Genomic DNA, 24,438 nt, shown 5'->3' with positions numbered 1-24,438 from the left:
GCGGGGGCGGAAAAAGTGACTGGAAAGCGGGCTTCAAGGCAAAGGCTGGAAGTTTGACTCCTTTAATTTTTCCTCTCTTTTGGATAAAGCGATCGCCATGCCGGTTTTCCACACGAGGACGATCGAAAGTATCCTGGAGCCGGTGGCCCAGCAGATATCCCATCTGGTGATCATGCATGAGGAGGGCGAAGTGGACGGCAAGGCGATCCCAGACTTGACGGCACCGGTGGCGGCCGTGCAGGCGGCTGTGAGCAACCTGGTCCGGGTGAGGAACACCCTTTAGTCGAAACTATGCCAGCCAACTAACACGTACTTCACGGCTACCTGTAGCTCCCTTGTGTAAACTTGTTGGGTTGGTTGACCAGCGTGGCTCTTGCATGGCAACAAAGAAAATGGAAATGGAAATGCTAGCTACGAAAGTTACTTTGCAATGGGGCAAAGGGCACTGACGCCCTTTTCCCCTTGAGAATATGTCCTACTGCCTGCCATAGCTTGACTGAGGCGCTACTGCTGGGTGGCAAACTGCAACTAATCTTTTGCCAAGTAGCTTATAATAAAAGAATGGACCTTACTACGAATAACAAGATACTACATATCAACTTAATAGACCTGCACTATAAAATTACATTGATAAAAAAAATCTGCCATTGCATATAGGCCTAGAATTGGTATTTCTATAATTAGTTAATTGAAAAACGTTTGAATGCATTTAGGCATTTGGTTGACTGAAACTGTTAAAACTAAATACGGTGTAACAAGACAGTCATATAAAAATATATAACTATATATTGCAATCTCCTAGTTTAATTTCTACTACATTACACTCTTCTGCACTCTGTGTATGCTACGAGCCCCTCCCACACACACACACACACACACACAGACTGTATGACTGACAAAAGGGCTCACTCCGTTCATGCTGTTGTTCTATGGAACATACGCGGCAAGATGCGGAAACCAATGCACTGGGGTAACCTCTTCCTGCCTGTTTGGAGGAGGGAGACAAAAAAAAGGAAAACAGACACGCGTGCACATAGCAAAATGTTGAGGCCGGCAAAATTATCAAGTTCATTTTCACTTATTGTTGTGATTCATTAATTGATTATTTTCCCAGGCCAAGTGCCCATGAGACAGTTTTAAAATTAACGTAGCGCGGATCAGCAAGATTAAGGTTATGTACCTTACTAACATAACGTTAGCCTTTTGGAGGGCAAGCTTTCTCTTAATTATGACTACTGTCGAATGTGTGGCAGTTTAAAATTTTATTCATGCAAGAAAAATGTAATCTTATGAGAATAAACTTGTGGTGTTATGTCAATTACAGCTGCAATAATTGCTGATTAATTGATTATCCCATTAATCGACAACTATTTGGTATTCCAATTTGGGATTTGGTTAATTATTTTTGGATTTAAAATGTTAATATCCTCTGATTTCAGCCTCTCAAATGTGAATATTTTTGAATTTCCTTAGTCATCCATGAAAGCAGACCTATAGTTGTGTTTTAGGCAAAACAAGGCAGCTTTGACTAAACACCGTCTATGTCCTAAGTGATTACTCGATTTAATCGAAACAACAAGCTTCAGATAAATCAACTAAGGAAATAATTGTGAGTTGCAACCCAATGTCAATGTCAATGTCAATTGTTCTAGAAAAAAACGTTGTAAAATTGTGAAGGAATAGTGGTATTTTTCCTAGGAAAGTTTTTAAAGAGTTTTTACAAAATAAAAAATCAAAGTGGCCCCCCACATCCTTTTGATTTTTCAGTATGCGGCTCTCTGGGGAAAAGATTTGGACACCCCTGCTTTATCAGCTCAACTCTTTTAGTTTTTGTTAATGTTACAGTTTTTACAGGAACGTTAACCTTAAGTCAAAGAGGAATGAAATATTCGCTTGGTACACAAACCTGCGAGTAGAAGCCACATGTTCTTATCTTTCCCCAAAGACAAATGGGGCCTGGCTGTCTACCCTGTTGCACACCTCTGCTAATTACACTGGCTCTGGAAAGCCTCACTAAAATGTGGCATCCCTCATGGAAAAGGACGTTTCCTTAACAGTTCCAGGCTGTCTTGTCAAAACATATAGATCCTTCATCAGCTTGCATTGTGTAGTTAAAGCTGAAAACCACTTTACATGGTGGAACTGGTTAAGAAACCGCCACCCTTGTGAAACCTAAACTAATATGGGGCTAGCTCCTTCCAAATGCAAAAAATGTACTTCATGTTTCTAATTTGGACAGCTGCTTTTTATTCATCGGCAATGATGACAGCTAATTTTGAATGCTTCAATGTGACTCCCAAACACACACAAAAAAAATTGCATCCCATGTGTGAGTGTGCTATTTATAGGAATGCATTTCACTCCGCAGAACTTCTTCTTCTTCTTTTCCCATAACTTCTTAAGGTGTTGTAGGGGCGCCACTCTTGCAACGGTCCACCAATTTCTTCCACTCTTGTCGGTTGTGTACCATTTGCTGTGACTCAGCAAACGTCATCCCGGTCCATTTCCATCCAGCGGAACTAAAGGTGTTTTATTTTTGATGCGTGGGCAGTAACAGATGTGCCCAAACAAGCTGCAGTGACATTAGTATGTTACGAAGATAATCCTCACAAATCTTTCAATGGTTGTTCATTGATTTGGCAAAACAGGAATGCAAACCTGGTTCTGGATATTTCAAGATTGCGGTTCCATGCTTCTGGAGAGCAGATGAATCAATGAGTTATGTCATTATTTCCAGTTGCTGTGGCAACCCTATAACATTGACTTTGCTACGACGTTCGTGAAGTTCTTTGCTTTCTGGTGTCATGACTCAAGCTCGAAAGGAAAAAATGAGCGACTGTGCTGTCTCTCTTCCTATTTGTGATGACATTTGAATAAGTCCTTGGATCACAAATTGAATCCACTGAGCCACAGTTGTAAATGGTTCACCCTCTGTCGTACTGTAAGTCGACAAGTGACACTAACATGCAACTGTCAAGAGTTCGCCATGGCTTCTTGAAAGGAACAGGCTCGTCTAATCTAATTGCTTGTTTTTGCAGACATCCTCAGGGCGGGGCAGTTTCATTAACCACATGTTGCACACACTTCCTGTAGTGTCAATTCTGCTGGAAGATGTCTTGCTAAAGAACCTCTCTAGAATCTTAGATATGACAGGCATGATGGAGTGAAGGCTCTAACTTACAGTGGAATCTCTTATGTTGGAAGCCCCTAAAGTTGTGGAACTCGAAATTCTACCAAATATTTTAGAGAAAATATGCCTTTAAAGTTACCGTATGTTATCTAAAGTTACTTAACCGATTTAATCCACCCCTTAATACCACCACGTTACAATTATACAAACCATCAATAATAGACAAAGGTGCAGTATAACATGGTATGACATTATAGAGAGAGGCATATCGCGTGTTGAGGATAAATACCGCAACGTCTGTCCGAATGACAAAGAGGTGGTCGATCAATAATCTCTTCATTGGAGCAAAACTGGTTAATATCCCCCGCAACCATGCCAAAATAACATTAGCAAAAACATAGCTGTTCCCTCAACAAGCAGCCGAACTGTAACACTATACATACAGTAACTGCCATGTTGCTACATTACCATTATTACTAAAGCATTTACTTATCTTTCAATACACCGTCACCGATATGCCTGACTTACATGTCGGCTGGTAACTTCAAGCATTAGTAACTCACAAGTGTTTGTAAATTTGGCGCTCAGCCAAATGTAACAAGCATAAATAGAACGACTCGGTGATAAAGGCTTCAGAAACTACAAACCTCTACACTTCAACATCATCTGGAGCAGTTCAGAATCAATATTTATCTCATAACATGACAAAAACGTTTAAATATAATACATCTACTTAGCAGAGTGGGCAATATTTGGCTGTGAGACGAATCTGAAATCTGATTTACTGATTGAAGAAACAGCCCCATTGCAAATAGGGGTGGGGGAAATAATCGATTTTTAGCTGAATCGTGATGCGGACATTGAGGATTATTAATCGATTCATAAATGTCAATAATTGATGCTAACGGTACAAAAAAAAATGGAATAAAAAGATGGAAAGTGGAAGTGCAGCCCGGACAGTTTATGGTGGTGCACCTAAGTGTAAGACGCTACCAGAATGGCTGAGCGTAAACGCCGACCCGCACTAGCTGGATTTAAGGCAAGCGTCTGGAAGAACCTTGGCTTTTACGTAGTTGAAGGTAAAAATGAGCTGGACAAGAATCAGACAATATGCATGCTTTTTCATACAAGCTTAAAATATTTTAGGAACACAATAATATTTGAAACCACATAGCACGTTTCCACCCAAACCAGGAGGAAAAACAACCAGCTGAAGTTGCTGCCAACCAGAGAACCATTGAGCAGGTGATAACTAATTTTCCACCCAACTAGGAAAAGGCGAAGCGAATCACAGTCAATCTCAACTTGTATTGTGAAGGTTTTGTGGCTGTATTCGGTTGTTGAGAAGCAGGGCTTTCGTGCTTTGTTGCGCACTTTGGAACCCAGATACAACGTCCCATCGCAACGTTATTTCACTGATACTGCAATTGTGAAAAAGGACAGCCTAGTTTTTTTTGGTATTCTTAATATACTGACGTCTGCAAGCATTATTCTTGTATTCTTGAGAGCCACTGGTACAGAAATCTATATTTTGTATGAAAGCTGTTTTTGACTTTGCTATACAGCAAAAATACTATTTTGTCAGAGATTCTATGCTCAGGATTTTAGTTTGAATTCAGAAGTTATTATTCGTTTGTGAATAATGGCAGGTTTTATTTATGTTGGTTACTCAGAATGTGCTGAAGTTTGTTAATTTTATACATGCTGCTACTGGTGCACTTTACTTTTCCTGCTGGTTCTGTGCAATGGGAAATATGTTGGTAGCTGTAACCTTCTAATTAGTGCGTAAAAACAAATGGTATAAAGAAAAAATTATGCAAGAAAAAACTGACAAACTATTGATCACCAAAGAAGATTGATAATCGTTTTATCAATGCATCACAGGCCTCTGAATCATAATCATATTGAATTGTGAAGTGGCCAGAGATTCCCACTCCTATTGCTAATTGTGTTTAAGTGACATGGGCCAGCACTCCAGAGTCTGAAGGCCCTGGGTAGATAACATTGCCCTAGCAACACATAGAAGCTTAAATCTGATATACAGACACGCACTGGAAGCAGTGCAGCCAAGAGACATGCTCCGAAATGAAGATAATGGACTGTTGGGAATAAATGTATGCAATTTCATGGAATCAAAAAGCCCCGAAAAGCAGGCAAAATTTGGTAGCACATGGTCATTTTTGTTGTAAGAAACCCTTGCACAACAACAAGAAGTTGGTAATTACATGCTCGTGGGGATGAGATGCATAAAAAGCCACCCCTAAACCAACTGCAGTGTGTGCACTGGTGGATTGTTGAACTGGTAAATGACACAGTATAGATGCAGCGCTAAAAAAAAGCATAAGTCCTATTGTAGGACAGATTGTGAAGTCCAAGTGGGCTAAATAGGAAGATAGTTTATCAGTGCAGTGAGCAGCAGTACCCATTCTTTTGACTCTTATTTCAGCCCCTGTTGCACTTCATCATTTTTATAGTTCCTTTTTATAGACTTTGGGATAAAGACAGGAATGCTGGGGATGCGGGTGTCCTGGGGGAGGATAACATAAGCGTTCACTTCCTGTTGTTGTGTCGATTACAAGGCTCCCATGGTCTCCCACGTAGACGTTGCACTATATAGATCACCCAAGCGTTTATTTCTGATGGAAATTATAGCACAAAACTGTGCTTTGTTGAGAGCTAGAAGTCATGTTGTGTGGGTAATAGAAGAGCTTTACAAGCACACTTGCTGTTCTTCCCTCAGTCTGGAACAGAAAATGCAGTCTAGGGACACACCTTTTACCTTTGATAGCATTCAAAAGTTCACGCCCTAATAGAAATGGAGTTGAGAGAGGCCCTTTTGTGTTCCAGCCGCACAAAGCAGTGGCCATAAAGGCAGGCTTGGATGAGCTTACAGTGAAAAAACCTGAGAGCCCTAACCTCAAACCTACCAAATACAATTGGAATGAACCAGAACTGAGATTGTGGACTAAGCTTTCTCATTTACCATCAGTGAGTTTTTACTTTTATGGAAAGATTCCCAGAAGAAACACTCCAAAATGTTGTAAAAAGCATTCCCAGAAGAGTGGAGGCGCAAGAACAGACTGACATCCTCAAAGACTCGCTGTCTTTTTGCGAGTCTATGACCTTCAGTCCTTATTAGTCCTCTCTCCTTGCATAGGAGGACAGGACGTGGAACAGCGTTAAATTGACGAGGAAATGCAGGCGGCCAAGTCGGGAAGACCCAGGCAGCTGTTGGCTCCCCCCCACACCACTCAGCAGTGGGAGTGGGAGTCAAACAAGGGAAACCCCTCAGTAATGAGACATGTATGGCTGCAGGCCATCATAAAACATATGCTGCACCTAGGCTCTTTGAATAGACAAAGCATGTACAAATTCATAACAAATTTAGGAATAGGGAGTATCTGACGTCAACTAAAAAGGTGCCACTACAGCGCACCTGCAAAAACCTTGTTAGAACTAAGACTCCCTACCAACCAAGGACCCCTGACACTTTAAAATACTAACAAAGATTTCTGCGTCCTTTTCTAAGTGCTAACTACAGTAGACTAAAATGACAGCTCTGTTTTCTTGCCTGGTATTTTTAAGCGGAGGATTCACATGCACCTTGCTTAGCCCCCATAGCGCGAGATGTATGGGTGTGATGTATTTTACCATCGTCGGGCCATTTGATTTATGACTTTCGGTGCCTTGCACACATCACAACTCCCCCCGCCCCCTAACTGAAATTAATAAGCTGTGTTTGACACCGCTTGACAGATCCCGTGATGAAAGGCATCGACCTCAGGCGCAACCTTCTTCTGCCCGGGACCTCTGAGTCATCGTTTGTCAAAGGATACCTGATAGTACTTGGTTCTGATGGTATTGATCAGCGTAGGAGTGCTGCGCCGACGTTCTTTGCGACCTTGTGTCATCAGATTTCAGTGCAAAGTTGGGAATCACTGACACAGGATGCTAAACCCTTTCCAGATTATAGTTTCTAAGAGCTGACCTTGTGCGTCAGTGACCCTTATGGTACAATTTAACCATTGCTGATCTTCCGTCTCTGCAACTAACAAGGCATTGTGCCTGAGCTAGCCAGTATGTGAAAGGCAGACCCTGTCCTGGCAGCCTTCAGAGTGGCCTTTCATTCTCCCAGGCAGAGTGATGTGCTGTCAACAAAGGCCAGCCTGTTCTAAAGCAGCAGACACTTCATCAAGCCCCCCTCCTTCACATTGCAGGGTTTCCACACGGTGGCCCTCAGACAAAAAGGAGCGTCTGCATTTCCACTCCAAACGGAAATGCTAACCCTGCTGTCACTACGCAGTATGTACACGGAACGCAATCAGTTCAACTGGGTTGTACGCATGTGCACAACGCGTCTACATCCGTTCGGCCTATTTTTCGGCAGTCACATGTTAGGCATGTGTAATGTACGCCATACGTCGATCTATTTTACGGCAGCAAGCAATATACGTCCCCCCCCCAATCCCAAAAACGTTATTAAGATAAATAGAAATTTGAGAAATTACGACATAATCAATCTTTTTTTCTTATACCATATCCATGGTGCAAGTGGACAATTTATAAGCCCTCCTTTCCTTGTCCATAAATTATTTTACCTTTTTTTTGCCACTGAAAAAATACACACAAAAGCATTTGCTAGGACGATATGTTTGGTTGGATGGTATTTCTCCGTTTAGAAAAAAAACTCTAGCTGATCATTGCACTCTGCTTATGGTTGTTTACATTGAAATATCACAGCATTTTATGTGTTTTATTCTATTTATTTATGTATGGTAAACGTAACCGGATATGACGTTTACATCTGCGCTATGTGCATTGCGTCTGTTTTACATAGGTCAGTCTTGGTGGATGTCATAAGACAATAGAAACATCCGCACGCTAACGAAGAATTTTAACAAGAGTCACTCTTAAAATAACCTCCAAATATATTACATATATGAAGTATGGTTATTAACCATTTATGTTTATGCATTTAAAAAATAATAACACGATAAAAATAATAAAAGCACACTGAGGGCCACCAATGGCCCCCGAGCTGCACTTTGCCTATGAAAGCTTAGCAAGAGACCCAGGCATCAGAACCGGCTTGACAACAACAGTTGGTTCTATTTTTGCACCAAATTGTCTGGGCTGATTTGGAACCTAAGTGGACGAGGTCATGAGAAAGAAGGAAGTCAAGAGCAAGCTGATTAAAAAGTGCAGACTGCTAGGACTCCACATTGTTAGCCCGCATTGCAGACAATCATCCCTGTGGCCTTTATTGAGTTGAAGACGCGTCTGTACTTGACTTCAGCTCATATGAACGGCAGTGTTGTCTTACACAAATGTGGTTGTTGAATAATCTTGCACTTTTTGGTGTTTGCGATTGCATCCGAATCAACTTCCAGGATTTGCTACAAATTTGGCATCGGCACCCACTTGGATGCAAGTATGAGCGGATTAGATTTTGGCTGATTCGCAAACCAGCGCGGGCCAGAGATTTCTTTCCGTTTTAACCCAAAAATTGCTGCACAGTTTTGGAAGCATCTTTCGCCAAAGAAAATATTAGCTTAAGACATTTGCAACATGCTTGGCCAAAGACAGCCCACGTCTTAGGTGGCGCATGATCTCATGTGTCCGCATGTCCAAATGCTTCTTGTGTTACATTCTGCTTTCTCAGTTATGTTAACTACTGTTATATATCCTTTGCCCTTAACTTGGCTGCTCTTTGATTGACTAAAGCACCTCGGGGACTTTAGGGTCCTTAGAGACTTAAATCATGCATATTGGGTAAGGATTTTTAAGAATGACTGTATTTTCAAGACTATAAGTTGCTCCAACTTGAGTGTAAGTTGTATTTACCAGTATTTTTGATGGTGCTATCGTCACTACTGTATCGGTGTATCATCAGTTTCATGTCGTTACAGGAGACTGCATAAAGCATGTATATGTATAAAGCTTGCATACACACAAAACAGGGCTGAAAAGTTGCGTACGCTGTTTTCCATGCAAAGTATGTGATCGATAAAAACACAACCTGACATGAGAATGTGCACACAGGTACGGCACCTTTGGAGCTGGCTTACGACATTTTGGAGACATGACAAAAAGGCGATGCACATTTTAAGTGGTGAAATGCAGTCATATGTTAGAAGTAAACATGCAGTGGAAGCCAATAAAGATTTATCCATCATTGCATGAAAACACCATATTGACTGTTTTAAATGACACTGATGGATATCATTTGACATTTACTGTATCATAAACACCATTAAGCACCAGCGTAATATCCGGACGAAAAGATACATGAAAAACACAGCACAACGCTTGGCTAGTTCATCATTTTATTTTATCATCATGACAATATTATGTATTTGATAAATGTTAAAACAAACATCGAGTTGTCAAATAATTCTATAGGGTTTAAGTTAACAAGATACAGAGCTAATGTGTCGTCAGTGCTTCTTTGCTTGCTGTTACTCGGACAATTTATCAAAAAATAAAGACAAGTTCTTGGTTGCATATGTCAAGTATGTCATCAACAGCAACATTTATTTACCATGGAATTTATTTGTGTGGATGGTGTCAGGGCCGTGTGCGTAAACACACTCTTATTACTTTCCTTTTCCCCAAATGATGGGATTTTCTTTTGTTGTGCTTTGAACTAACACACAACATTAGTTCCTCATAAAATCATTATAATATACCTAATATTTTGATGGTGTTCATGTCATCATTAGGTTAATGTCTGTCTGGAGTTCCATCAATTTTTGACATAACTTCATACCTGTTTTGAGTCTTTTCATCCACCTTTAAATTAAACAGATTTTTAAAGCTTATATTCATCGAAAATGTGGTATCACTTAGGAAAAATGTAGACACATGCTCACTAAAAATGTTATCTGACTTTTCTTGATGCCTCGGTTCACTCTGATGACAGCGGACATGCTGTCCCTCCGTCTTAGTTTTATGTGTCAAGGCACTGACTGCTGTGTCTTCCAAATATACTTTTTCCAGTATTTCCACCTCCATTTCCGTGAAAGTCCGCTTCTTCGTCCTTGTCGTCTTCCCACCAGCTGTGAGTCCGAATCCTGACAGGGGCCATGGTAACAATATAATCAAGGATCTTTAAATACGGATGCCACATTCATGAGTAACTTTGCATTGACCTTCTGTGGTGAGGTGGAGGCGTGGAAAGGGCGTAACTTGAAGCGGAATTGCGTATGCATTGTATAACTCTGAATATTTTTGACCGTACGCACATTTTGGGTTTCTGGCGTACAGAGACTTTGTGAGATTTCCACGCACATTTTCGTGGATGAGGCCCCTGGTCTGTCAGAGAATCAGTGTTGTCAGCTTTGTCACTATATTTCGGGAGTATTTGGACCCCGCTAGATTGTTTTTTGTCAAAAAAGTGACTAGCGACAAATCTAGTGACTTTTTCCAGACTTTTGGAGACTCTAACATGAAAGAATGGCTTGTTCTTCTCAACGAGCAGCGGGTCCTGCATCGTTGAATTTTAAAACGCATAGAAAATATGCATTTACACAAAAAGAAGCAACAGAAGAAAGTTAATTTGTATTTCTGAAGATATGTTTTTTTTTTTTTTTACTTTTTCATGTTTTTTTGCTCCCTTTTTGTCTTTCCTACAACATCCATCAAAATGACATGCAATTATGCAATGACAAAACATGTTTTTTTAGTATTGTATGCCATTCGGAATATATTGTCTAGCATGTCCTGATCATGACCAAAGAAATGTCATCAAATCCCTAGCTATTTGCTCGGACTTGATATTAAAAAAGAGAGTCTTTGACCTCCCTGTTGGGAATGTAGTGCAATTTACTTGGTTGAGTCGTGTCTCCCGACAACGCTGAGGTGATGATGGCAGTGGGGGATGGAGGTGAATCATTTTGGAATTTGAGGGAGAGGAGGCGTTCAGCTGTTTAACACATCATGACTGCTGAGGCCTGGTGACCCCCATTCCTCCGGAACTGTTAAACCACTCATCAAGGCATCTGTATTACACGTAACCAGCCTCTTAATACTGAAGCAATGAACGTCACAATATGAGGGTTGTAGTTTTGTCTTACGTGTCTTTTTGTTTCTCCAGGTGGGGAAGGACACTGTTCAAACCACAGAGGATCAGATCATGAAAAGGGACATGCCACCAGCGTTCATCAAGTAAGTACATCATGATCTTGTCTCTGGCTTTGTTACAGTAATGGCTGCCCAAGTAAAGGTCAGACAAGGCATGTTAAGTGCTACTGCGATTTGACTTGTCTAACTCAAATACCTCAGGAGCGGAGGACTCAGGGTGGAGTCCCCCTTTGCTCACTGAAGCATAAAGGCCACAAGCCCTACTGCTGCATCTATTTTTATTTATCTTAAACGTGCCCTTTTGTGTTTTTTGGTTGGAAGAAGGATACAACTTCTTAACCATTAAGCATCCGCTGTCTGTTGCGTGTCACAGATCTTAATCACCAGAGCCGAGGGAGAGGTCTTAGGACCCGAGAGCCCTGCACTCCCCTGCAAGGTCACGGATGAAACGCGTTGGTTGTCAGAGCCCGACAACATTTGGCGCCTCCAAGTCACATCGTCTGCTAGGAATGCATGGGTGTCACTAAATATAGTACCTGTTGGGGGTGCGATTAATGGGTGCTTGTTTTCTCTGAAGGACATGTTGGCTGCAGTATGCATTTGACTTTATGCATTACATTGGCACGCGCACATAAGCAAGTTACCAGATCGTTCTTTCGTATAAGTTGCACTTTTTGTCATAGTTTGGCTGTTCATGCGACACACATACATGTATACAGTACAGAGGTGTGAAAAAGTGTTTGCCTCCTTCCTGATTTCTTATTTTTTTGCATGTTTGTCACACTTAAGCGTTTCAGATCATCAAACAAATTTAAATATTAGTCAATGACCACACAATTCATCCATCCATCCATCCATCCATCCATCCATCTTCTTCTTCCGCTTATCTGAGGTCGGGTCACGGGGGCAACAGCCTAAGCAGGGAAGTCCAGACTTCCCTCTCCCCATCCAGCTCTTCCCGGCAGTTATCTCGAGGGGTTATCAGGCCAGTTCGGCTGCTGATCCGCTGTATTTTGAAGATAGGCTTCCACCACGAGATTGGGCCGATCCGGTTGCCGTATGATGTTGGGCCACACTCCAACACGGTAGGTGCGGTAATGTGCCTCAGATGTGGTTGCTATTCAACCCCCGCCACCAGCAAGAAGAAGAAAAGGCACAGTGGGAACACGCGTGCATCTTTGGCGTCTTGCTTGTTTCTTTGAGCAAATATGGCCGCCATGCTAACATACAGGTTTGGATACGTACACTGCATGATGCCGGCAAGAAGGATTGCATTTTTTTGCACTGCAAGTTACTAGGGGACAACTGTACATCGTCTACATAGCTGTGGAAACAGGGGGTTAACTCAGACTTGAGCCAGGCACAGTCCTGCCTCCCGTGGTCCACACGACTTCCTGTGAAGTTCCTGTGCTGCCATGAGTGACATTCCAGTGCAGCACATTTGCATTACGTCCTAAGAAATGTTAACTTGACGTCAATTGTGGTGTTCTGCAGAGTGGAGAACGCGTGCACAAAGCTGGTCAAAGCCGCCTCCATGCTGAAAGCCGACCCATACTCGGTGCCTGCTCGGGACTACCTCATCGATGGCTCTCGGGGGATCCTCTCTGGGACTTCAGACCTGCTCCTGACCTTTGACGAGGCAGAGGTATTCTTTGATCCCTTTTCTTCAGTTACCATACGAGCAGGAGTGCAGAACTACTAGGAGGTCTTACTGTCACACATTCTTCTTCACCGCAGGTCCGCAAAATAATCAGAGTCTGCAAAGGCATCCTGGAGTACCTGACTGTCGCAGAGGTGGTGGAGTCCATGGAGGACCTGATCACGTACACAAAGAACCTGGGACCAGGTCAGTCCATAGATTCACAGTTGTCTCGGATTGCTATCCACTTACTTCTGCCTCTACTTTGCGGTGTCCAGGTATGACCAAGATGGCCAAGATGATCGACGAGCGACAACAGGAGCTGACTCACCAGGAGCACCGCGTCATGCTGGTCAACTCCATGAACACGGTCAAGGAGCTACTGCCCATCCTCATCTCAGGTAGACCTCCTCGCAATCACCAGGGCATCACGTAGCGGTTTACCGTGAGCTCTTCATTTGTCCTCCAGGTATCAAAATCTTCGTGACCACAAAGACGTCCGGCAGCCAGGGCGTGGAGGAGGCCTTGAAAAACCGCAACTTCACCTTCGAGAAGATGAGCGCGGAGATCAACGAGATTATTCGAGTGCTGCAGCTCACGTCCTGGGATGAGGACGCCTGGGCCAACAAGGTGCGTATGCTTTCATGTTCTTTTATATCACCACAAAACTACCCTCACTACTCAAACTGGGAATTGGGCCGAGAATCTCAAACAAGAATCCAGATGAGACAAAGCTTAAATTTGGTTATGGTTATGGTAATGGTTTAATGTTATTTGAACATGCATACAAGTTACAATGGAATACATCTGATGAATCATTTCACACTTCCACATGTCCAAAAGGAGTAGGAAGAAGCAAAGCTAATTTAATCCTACCCCCCATCCAAATCTACATCTTGTACAGTACATATTATTTACTTCCTGTATTCCATATGTGATTTTTAATACATAGAATAATGATGAGGTAATGTAACAATATGATGATGTAATTATAAAGTTTAAATATTGAGTTTTTCTTTGGGTTTTTTCTGTCCAAACTTTTTCCAACAAGGGTCACATATAGAACAATTGGAAATTGCGGGGGCCACTTTGATATTCTCACATTTAATTGATATGAATTGCTAAAACCTACCCTATAGTAGTGAGCAAATTTTTCAATTACACAGCAAGCCAGAAAATAGTCCCCCCCCCCAAAAAATATAATTATATAATTCTATGATAATAGGGCTGTCCAAAAATAGCGCGTTAACCGTGGTAACTAATTTATTTCATTAATTAAATTTTTTTGCGCAATTAACGCGTACAAATCATGGCAGGCCACGCCTCTCTGTTATGACGACAGACAGCAGCACAGTGCAGCCCCCCACAGAGTCTGACGCTCTTTTATGACTTTATTGTGACCTGAACACATAGACGGCAGTGCAATACCTTCACCATATACCTATGTATCTCCAACTCACAAACACTTCTCTCATCCTTCAGCCTCAGAAAGACACTTCCTCATTGTCACTACGAGATGCATTCAGGGACACTCCGAACATCACAACAAGGTCATTATTATGCGTGTATGTGTGGTCTAAATAAACAGGAAGACAAAGAAAAACAATAAGTGGATATTCTTATTACTCACTTTGTAACTCTTAATGCGGAAGTACAATTTGCTGCATTTAAGTATGCTCGGAAATCCCAGAAAATATACTCAAAGCATGTGAATTAAACTTAAATGACGTGGTGTCTTTGAATGCAACCCCTCATTGCTCATAACAACTAGTGTTAGGTACATAGCTTTTCAGACGTGTTCTATCTTTTAGCTTGATTCAAATTTTCAGTTATTTCGGAGCTGTTAATACATACAAATATGTATAATCCTGTCCTGTCTATTATCTTTCTTTCAATAAAATACAGTAAAAAAATGGGCATATTTCAGACATAGTTGCATAGTTGGTTAATCATGATTAATGCATTTGGAAACTGATTCAAATTTGTAATCATCTGACTAAATATTTGAAACAGTATTTTGTATGGCACAAATACTCCTTCATAATATTCTGTGCGCGCTGTGTTTAATTTTTATTTCTAGAATATGCCCTGGGTCAATAAAAAAAGAGCTAGATGCTGAAAATGGCCCCTGGGCGGCAGTTTGGACACCCTGTGACAGAGGAAGAAAAACTATGATAAAAAAAATTACTTGCTGCCCGAAGCAGTACTCAAGTTTTGCTATGAAAAGTTACTTGTTACTCGTATAACTTCAAGTAACCAAGGGAAAAATGGATGGTCGGCAAATTCTACTCAGATTTCGAGGTTTCCACTAGGGGCAACTGTCTGCTTTTCAATAACAATAAGTAAGCTATATTTCTATGTTTTTTGCTGTGTACGTTTTCCCTTGTTGAACATGCCCGTTTACTACACGAGTTAATACACGATTAAAGCAAGGTAACAAGCTGCAGGGAGAAACATTTGCATTTAGTATAATTGAAGCATGCTATGTATCTCCCTCCTGTCTCATCACTCTTTCCTAATCCACTTTTCTCTCCTTTCAGTGTTATTTTTGTTCTTGGTGGTACTTTAGGATCAATGTTGAGTATTTACTGTATGTGGTTGTTCTTCTTTCCTTTTCTTTATTTATTTTTTTTTACTGTTCCTTTCTCCCTTCACCCCATGTAGAAGGTAAGCCTCACCTCTCCTCTTTCTCTCTCACTGCTTGTGCAGCAGCAGAAGCATGTCTCAGCTATGATGTGTGTGTTTTACGAGTGCCTTTAAAAAAAAAGGTGTGTTTTATTGTGCTTTGTGATGCTGATTGTGTGCTTTTGCCGCCATTGGCATCAGATTTCCGGGGATGAAATTGTGTTGGCATCAAAGTTGTGTGAGTTGTTTGAGTTGCCGCAATGTTTGTGTTATAACGACATCTCTGGTATCCTTAAGTTGATGCATGTTTTTGCCTCGTCTTGTGTAATGTTGATGCACATTGATTGAGTTTGCCATCTTCCCGTGTTAGGAGTCACCTGATCTTGTGCAATGTTGGTGTGCTGATTGGATTTATTCACATTTTCTTATAAGGAGTCATGTCATCTTATGTAATGTTAGTGCATTGATAGGATTTATGCATATTTTCTAGGGATGCTCCGATCGATCGGCCACCGATTTCCTTTAAAAATCACGTGATCGTCAGCTGCCGATAAATGCCTTTCAACACCTATCACAAACGGTGATCACTTGAGGCTCATACTCTTGCAGCTTGCAGCCTGTAGCGATCCCAGCGTGAACTGTAGTGTCTTGGGTAGCGTCCTCCTCCCACTTTCCTTCACACTGTGCAGGCGTGCCAAAAAAACCCCCATCATGTCTGCCGTGTGGAACACACCACGAAAAATATCTCGTGGGGGTAGCACGTTAAAAAGCTTGCATTGTATACGCCATTTGAAGAACAAACACTTGGTGGAGTATGGCGAGTTTTCGATGCTCAGTCTGATCATCAGCCAAAAGGCAGCTAACGTGTATGTATGTAATGTGGATAACACTCGCCCGAGACAGGCAGATAACCTGAAAAATAATTGAATTCATCGGACTAGACGACCAGCCTTTCTCAGTGGTGGAAGACACTGGCTTCACCGACTGTTCTCTCCCTTGGAGCCCACCTACAGTATGCGCTACCTGGAAGTCCTGCTAGAGCTCCACTTATGTACTCTCACATCCAAAGTTTCCTTAAGGAAGGCATCTCATCCTCCTTAAATTTCACGAGTGATATATGTTCTATTGAAAAAGTAAGTAAAATATGTGTGTAAATTAAGGTGATTTTATTGTTCTGTTTTTCATATAGCCAATAGCAGGGATGCAACTACAGTAGGAATTCTGGGCCCCATGGGGAAAAAAATCATGTTGCCCTGTCCTTTTTATTAATTAATTTCTCATTTTATTAGTAATTACTAGGGCTGTTAACGCATTAAAGGAAATGTACTTTAACGGCACTATTTTTTTTGACGCGTGATTAACTTGCGCACTGTCCTGTTTGACACTTAGTTTGAGGTACCGCAGTGGCAGCAGTTGTTGTAGAGCTAGAAGCGGGAACAAATACTGAGTAGAAATGTGCAAAGAAAAGGGTATTTTGAATGTTAAGTTTAGCTTCTAGCTGCAATTCTTCTTAAAGGGCGAGGCTCGGCCTGTAACACCGTTCATACGCTGTAATAAAAAAAAAGAAGCACTAAAAAAATTTTGCGAATCTGCAAAAGGTGAACCGTGATAGAGCAAGGGAACATTGTACTTACAAGGATTCACCTGATCTTGTGTAATGTTGACGCATTGATTGGGTTTTCCGTCTTTCCTTATAAAGATTCACCTGATCTCTATAACTCTGTCGTCATGTGGATGTGATGAAGCTTTGCTGTCCCGTCAATGGACGCGAGGCCAAACCATACAGCGTAAATGGATACAGAACTAGGACAATTCAGGGTGGATATTTTGAGGTCCTTTCTAATGGAAACACAATCAAATGTACCAAACTAAACTGAACCGCAATGTAACCCGCTCTGGTCTGCTTTGCCTGGTCATGCTCAGGACTGCGCCTTGTCCCTAGGGTGGACTCCACGCCGATGGCGAGTGGTTTGGCTTCCACGTTCGCTGTTGCCGATGGACACAACCATGGCGGTGGCATGCGGATGTGCCTGACGTGTTAATGAAGTTGCACCTGAACTTTGCTTACCTGGATAAAGGGTGTGTGTGGTTTAACATGTGGCTTCAAACCAGGAATGATCGGCTCCAAGCTCTGTTTCATTGAGTCATTGGGAGAAGAAGTGTGTACTTGCGAGAGCACATGTTCAACTCATCCCTATGCCATGTGCTTTTTGCGGGACCTGGCATTAACACAAAAAGCCTGGTGTTTTATTGCATTCATCGTGTTGTGCCTGTGGTTACTTGTATCTCTTTTGAGTTCCTCATCTAATCCAACCTTGTTTTCCTCCCAAAGGACACAGAGGCCATGAAGAGAGCTCTGGGCCTCATCGATTCAAAGATGGCTCAGGCGAAGAACTGGCTGCGGGATCCAAATGCTCCACCGGGTACTTACATAAACACACACATGCCTCATTCTGTTCTGCTCTTCCCGGACTTGTCTGACAAAGTGTCTCCTCACAGGGGACGCAGGCGAACAGGCCATCCGACAGATCCTCGACGAAGCTGGTAAAGTCGGGGAATTGTGTGCCGGTCGGGAGCGCAGAGATATTCTGGCCACGGCCAAGACCCTGGGTCAGATGACAGACCAAGTGTCTGAAATGAGGGCCAGGTAAGTAGTGAGTTCAGATAAATACACTTTGTGGTACACTTTAGTTCAGCTCACCACGTTTCTGTCCACCGCAGAGGTCAGGGGGCGTCCCCGGCCGCCATGCAGAAAGCCCAGCAGGTTTCCCAAGGCCTCGACGTCCTCACTGGCAAGGTGGAAAATGCTGCTCGCAAGCTGGAAGCCATGACTAACTCCAAGCAAGCCATCGCCAAGAGAATTGACGCGGCACAGGTGAGTCCAGCCGTCCTTATCGGAAACTATTTGGCTCTGGGGTTAATATTCTTTCATGTTTTTCTTGCTCATTACAGAACTGGCTGGCTGATCCCAACGCAGGTCCAGAGGGAGAGGAGAACGTAAAGGCTCTCCTCATGGAGGCCAAGAAGATCGCCGACATGTGCGAGGACCCCAAAGAAAGGGATGACATCCTGCGGTCGATTGCTGAGATTGCAGCCATGACTGCCAAGTTGTCTGATCTCAGAAGACAGTAAGTTGGATTCTTCAGTGCAGGCTTGATTGCTTCCCCAAGGGGTCATTCAGTTCTTTCATCAACGGCCACGATTGCACATTTGCTGGAATAAAAAGTTCCTCCTACTCCTATAGGGGCAAAGGCGACACCCCCGAAGCCAGGACTTTAGCTAAACAGATTGCGACAGCCCTGCAGAACCTCCAATCCAAGACCAACAAAGCCGTGGCCAACAGCAGGCCCGCCAAAGCAGACGTTCACTTAGAAGGAAAGATTGAGCAGGCTCAGCGATGGATCGACAATCCCACCGTGGACGACAACGGCGTGGGTCAGTGCCGTCTTGTTCCTCTAGCTTCCCTGCTCAGTTTCTCCTAAATGAATATTTTTGTGTGCGCTCAGGCCAGGCAGCCATCCGTGGGCTGGTGGCTGAGGGCCGTAGGCTAGCCAATGCCCTGCCAGGCCCGTACAGGCAGGAGCTTTTGGGCAAATGTGAGCAGGTGGAGCAGCTCATGGCACAACTGGTCGACTTGGCAGCCCGTGGCGAGGGCGACTCCCCTCAGGCTCGCTCCGTGGCTCATCAGCTACAGGAGGCCTTGAAGGTAAGAGTCCTCATCCATTCTTTTAATACAGCGACACCAGTGGCATTCATCCACAGTCAAACCACCCCCTCTGCTGGCCACCAGCAGAAATGAAAGAAAGAGCACATACTGGGTTCGATCCAAATAGTAGCTAGAATCGGATTGATACTAGCGTGATGAAATTGACATTTTTCAGTTCTCTTCAATGTCTAGTTTTTACACGTTTTTTGTTGTGTTGTTTGTGTTGTTGTGTTGTTTTGTTGTTACATTGTTGATATGTTTACATTAATGTAATATGATATTGTTTACAAACTGAGGTAAGAACAGGAGGGTTTTTAGTGGCAACATTTTACTGAGAGCCAATTGTACATTTTGCTATTGTTGAGTTATTTTCCACCATTGACTTTATTTTGCTGTCGCTCAAGAAATTGTATGTAATGAAAGGGAATACGGCAGTGCTTCTCATATTGTGGGAGGGTTGGCGGGGGGTTGCATGAGAGACAAGGCACACTATACTCATAAAATGTAATTTCTTCAATATTGTAAGGTCTGTTTGACAGGTCTTTATTGCTGCGGAAGTATGGGTATTAGTATTGGCAATACTGGCCCTGTATTTCATTGTTATGGGATCAATATCGACATTTACAGTATCGCCCACCCTTACAACATAGCACAGTTACTGTCACAAAGGCGCTGACTCAGTGTAACATCTGCATGTCCTCCACAAAGGACCTTAAAGGGAAAATGCAAGAAGCGATGACTCAGGAAGTTTCCGACATTTTCAGCGACACCACCACCCCTATTAAGCTGCTGGCAGTGGCTGCGACCGCCCCCCTGGATGCGCCCAACAGGGATGAGGTTGCCTTTCTAATCAGTCTCTTTACTGTCACCTCTCCTTGCTGTGCATTCGTTTGGTGGTTTGACTTTGAGCTTTTGTAGGTCTTTGAGGAAAGGGCCGCCAACTTTGAGAACCACGCCAACAGGCTTGGCGCCACCGCAGAGAAGGCGGCCGCCGTGGGCACTGCCAACAAAAGCACGGTGGAGGGAATCCAGGCGGCCGTCAAGTCGACGAGAGACTTGACGCCACAGGTATGGCCTGGCTTTGTGTTGTCGTTGGTTGGCTTCAGCAGAGCTGTCAACTAACTTGCCTCTCCAGGTGGTTTCTGCCGCCCGAATCCTCCTGAGAAACCCCGGCAACCAGGCTGCGTACGAACATTTTGAGACCATGAAGAATCAGTGGATTGACAACGTGGAGAAAATGACAGGTACAAGAATTATAAGACAGTAACCAACAGTTCTGCTAGAACTTGGCACAGTTCTGTTGTTTTAGCTGAGGGAGCCGAACCAAGTGGGAAAGGCACCAACTTTACAAACCCACCAACTGATTTAGTCTCAAGTCACACTAACACACCCTGGGTTGTTTAGGTCTGGTGGATGAAGCCATTGATACCAAGTCCCTACTGGACGCCTCTGAGGAAGCCATCAAGAAGGACTTGGACAAATGCCGCGTGGCCATGGCCAACCACCAGCCCCAGATGCTGGTCGCCGGCGCCACCAGCATTGCCCGGCGAGCCAACCGCATCCTCCTCGTGGCCAAGCGGGAGGTGGAGAACTCTGAGGATCCCAAATTCAGGGAGGTGGTGAAGGCCGCGTCGGACGAGTTGAGCCAGACGATCTCGCCGATGGTGATGGACGCCAAAGCTGTGGCCGGGAACATCCAGGATCCAAGTATGTGGAAGTTTCTCAAGCGGTGCTGAGTGCTTTTTTTTAATGGGGGAACCATCTAATTTGCATTTTCATCTCCAGATCTTCAAAAAGGCTTCCTGGACTCTGGTTATAAGATTCTTGGTGCTGTAGCTAAAGTCAGGGAGGCGTTCCAGCCTCAGGAGCCAGACTTCCCACCACCTCCTCCTGATTTAGACCAACTTAACGTAAGTCTTCTTACATTTTTAGAGGCTGCTATATATCATATATCCTAATATCTTATACCCCCTTCTATAGCTTAACGATGAACCAGCTCCACCCAAACCCCCTCTTCCCGAAGGCGAGGTTCCTCCTCCTAGGCCTCCTCCTCCAGAGGAAAAAGATGAGGAGTTCCCTGAGCAGAAGGCCGGCGACATGGTCAACGAGCCCATGATGGTGGCAGCCAGGCAGCTCCACGATGAGGCCCGCAAGTGGTCCAGCAAGGTACCTCAACACATTTATCCACCCTTAAATCTCAATCTTGAGGATTCACAAGTCCTTCCCCCCCATAGGGTAATGACATCATTGGGGCGGCCAAGCGGATGGCCTTGCTCATGGCCGAGATGTCTCGGTTGGTTCGCGGCGGCAGCGGGAACAAGCGCGCCCTCATCCAGTGCGCCAAGGACATCGCCAAGGCTTCTGACGAAGTCACGCGGCTGGCAAAGGAGGTGGCCAAGCAGTGCACGGACAAGCGGATCCGGACAAACCTCCTCCAGGTCAGACACATTTGACATGACTCATTCATTGGGTCAGTCGGAATGAAACCGAACTGTGCCAGATTTCTTGTAGTCCACCTAACATTCCTCATTTTGGCCTCAGAAAGTTTGTCTCCAAAGCAAAACACACATTTTGTCTTTGACATACAGTATCTGACATTAGCTTAGCAGGATTGGAAAAAAAATTCTCAATCCTCTTAAATACAGAGGAGTGCTCCTGTCATGTAGGGGATCTTTGACTAGGGTTTTTGCAGTAGCTCCTTAAAAAAAGCAGGTACTCTTGTCATAAAGAGGATCTTTTTGTTTTTCAGGAGGTCCTTAAAAGTAGCAGAGCACTCCTGTCTTTAGGGATGAGCTTTGAATAGCGTTTTTGCAGTAGGTCCTTAAAAACAGCCGAGCACTCTTGCCTTATAGAGGATCTTTGTGTTTTGCAGTTCCTTAAAAACAGAAGAGCACTCCTGTCATTTAGAGGATCTGAATTTTTTCAGTACTTCCTAAAAAACAGCAGAGCACTCCTGTCATACAGAGGATCTTTGACTAGTGTTTTTGCAGTAGATGCTTAAAAACAGCAGAGCACTCTTGTCATTGAGAGGATCATTGTGTTTTGCAGTAGGTCCTTAAAAACAAAGGTAGCATTAGCGTTTGTACAACACAACGATGTACCATCGAGAGCAGTCCTTTGGTCGTCCGTTTGCATGGTTATGTGGGTTTCAGTCTTACCTTAGTGCCATCTATGGTAGTGGGGGTACACATACTTCATAATCATTTGATGATTTCCTGGGACAATGCTAGGATTTTTGCTATAACCTTTCTTACCTGATTCCAGGTGTGTGAGCGCATTCCCACCATCAGCACCCAGCTCAAGATCCTGTCCACAGTCAAGGCCACCATGTTGGGTCGCACGAACATCAGCGAAGAAGAGTCAGAACAGGTGAATGCATATTTTCTCTCTCTCCTGAACAGCCTCGCCGCCTCCTTTTTTCTAACATTGTCTGGTCCTAGGCTACCGAGATGCTGGTCCACAATGCCCAGAACCTGATGCAGTCTGTGAAGGAGACGGTCAGGGAGGCCGAGGCAGCGTCCATCAAGATCCGGACTGACGCTGGTTTCACCCTCCACTGGGTGCGGAAGACCCCCTGGTATCAGTAAAGGCGAGGACCAACCGCTTTCTCTCCGCCACGCTGGCGCTGTCCACATGCCGGACACTGAATGGACAGCTGTTAAGTCTCACGTCTGTAAGAGTTGCTGTTCTGAAAATGAAGCAGGTTTTGCGTTGGATCCTTACTAGGATCGTGTGTACAAATGTGCGTATTTGGACAAATCCCGGGAATATATATATATATTTTGATTAAAGCTTGGATTTCTTTTAGTTTTCAGTCCACATTCAGTTCCTGGCATTTTTACATCTTTGTACTGATAACTAGCTTACGTCACAAGACTATTATAGTACTACACAAGACTATTAGAGACCTACACAAGACTATTTTAGACACACGCAAGACTTATAGACAAGACTATTGTAGATTTGCATATGAGTACTGCAGTCCTGCACAAGACTGTTATAAATGAGACTATTCTAGACCTACACAAAACTTTTATAGACAAGACTATTGTAGATTTGCATATGAGTACTGCAGTCCTGCACAAGACTGTTATAAATGAGACTATTCTAGACCTACACAAAACTTTTATAGACAAGACTATTGTAGATTTGCATATGAGTACTGCAGTCCTGCACAAGACTGTTATAAATGAGACGATTCTAGACCTACACAAAACTTTTATAGACAAGACTATTGTAGACCTACACAAGACTTATACAGGTAGATGAGACCATTGTAGGTGACACATGACGATTATAGACAAGACTATTGTAAACCTACACAAGACTTATAGACAAGACTATTGTAGATTTGCATGAGTACTGCAGTCCTGCACAAGACTGTTATAAATGAGACTATTCTAGACCTACACAAAACTTTTATAGACAAGACTATTGTAGCCCTACACAAGACTATTATAGACCGACACTCGCTTATGTCTGGTTACACTACTCTGTATTAAAGATAAACACTGTACTGTTTGTTACATAGTGATGCAATTTTAGCTAATTTCCTTTGCCAAAGACTTTTTTAGTTTTTTGCTGTGACGTTAGACAAATAACGACAGTAGAGAGACAGCGTGCCCATGCTGCATTGAGATTAAAATCTGCCTTTTTCACCGAAGCAACCCCCCCCCCCCCAAAAAAAAAAAAAAAAAAAAACGTTGGATGCATTCAGAGCAAAGAAAAAGCAGTGTCAATCAGTCATTATTTAAACTCTTGTTACATACACACATGCACTCTCTCTGAAGGTAAATTGCACAACCAGTGTGCCTTTGCAATTGATACTTTTTTTTGCACAAGCAAAACAAATGTAAACTTTCACCAGCCTCTCTATGCAAATTATGTGTCAGAATCATACTGAAGTGAAGACGTTCCTCCATGTTCACTATTTTGTAATAAAGCATTTATAGCACTTGACAGCTGCTTGGTATGTGACTTTTGTTGCATTTCACTGGAATTCCCCCTACAGCAGGTAACGCACCTGGCATATACTGTAGAGCATGGGTGTCAAACTCGTGCCATGGAGGGCCGAGACACTGCAGGTTTTCTTTCCAGCAGGTCACTAAAGCAGGTGATTTTAATGATCAACACCTTCAGTTTGAGGGAAGGAGCTCATCACTTAAATCAACTGCTGAAGGAACTGGTTGGAGAGAAAACCTGCAGCGTCTCCTCCCTCCATGGCACGAGTTTGACACGTGCTGTAGAGGATCTTTG

The 24,438-nt window shown here is 43.2% G+C and overlaps 1 protein-coding gene across 1 annotated transcript; it reads left to right on the top strand.

Annotated features, from left to right (window-relative positions):
• The first annotated feature begins 89 nt into the window (after positions 1–89).
• Positions 90–24,141, top strand: LOC129168456 (vinculin). Its single transcript, XM_054753760.1, has 21 exons — positions 90–265; positions 11,226–11,296; positions 12,707–12,857; positions 12,950–13,058; positions 13,130–13,252; positions 13,321–13,481; positions 17,809–17,899; positions 17,976–18,123; positions 18,198–18,351; positions 18,429–18,604; positions 18,721–18,911; positions 18,983–19,182; positions 19,891–20,019; positions 20,101–20,250; positions 20,318–20,426; positions 20,587–20,889; positions 20,968–21,092; positions 21,163–21,348; positions 21,417–21,620; positions 22,447–22,551; positions 22,623–24,141. The coding sequence occupies exons 1-21, from the start codon at positions 98–100 to the stop codon at positions 22,767–22,769; spliced, it is 3,201 nt and encodes a 1,066-aa protein (XP_054609735.1). The 5' UTR covers positions 90–97; the 3' UTR covers positions 22,770–24,141.
• The last annotated feature ends 297 nt before the right edge of the window (positions 24,142–24,438 follow it).

The sequence above is a fragment of the Dunckerocampus dactyliophorus genome, chromosome 2 (assembly GCF_027744805.1).
Source record: "Dunckerocampus dactyliophorus isolate RoL2022-P2 chromosome 2, RoL_Ddac_1.1, whole genome shotgun sequence".
Taxonomy (NCBI): domain Eukaryota; kingdom Metazoa; phylum Chordata; class Actinopteri; order Syngnathiformes; family Syngnathidae; genus Dunckerocampus; species Dunckerocampus dactyliophorus.
Note: the sequence above shows the minus strand (reverse complement) of the source record. Positions and strands in the feature narration are given on the sequence as shown.

Excerpts from the sequence above, each read along its gene's own strand:
- LOC129168456 (XM_054753760.1), top strand. The coding sequence starts at position 98 with ATGCCGGTTTTCCACACGAGGACGATCGAAAGTATCCTGGAGCCGGTG. Across the intron at positions 13,059-13,129 it reads CACAAAGAACCTGGGACCAG|GTATGACCAAGATGGCCAAG; the intron begins GTCAGTCCATAG and ends TGCGGTGTCCAG. Across the intron at positions 22,552-22,622 it reads GCGAAGAAGAGTCAGAACAG|GCTACCGAGATGCTGGTCCA; the intron begins GTGAATGCATAT and ends GTCTGGTCCTAG.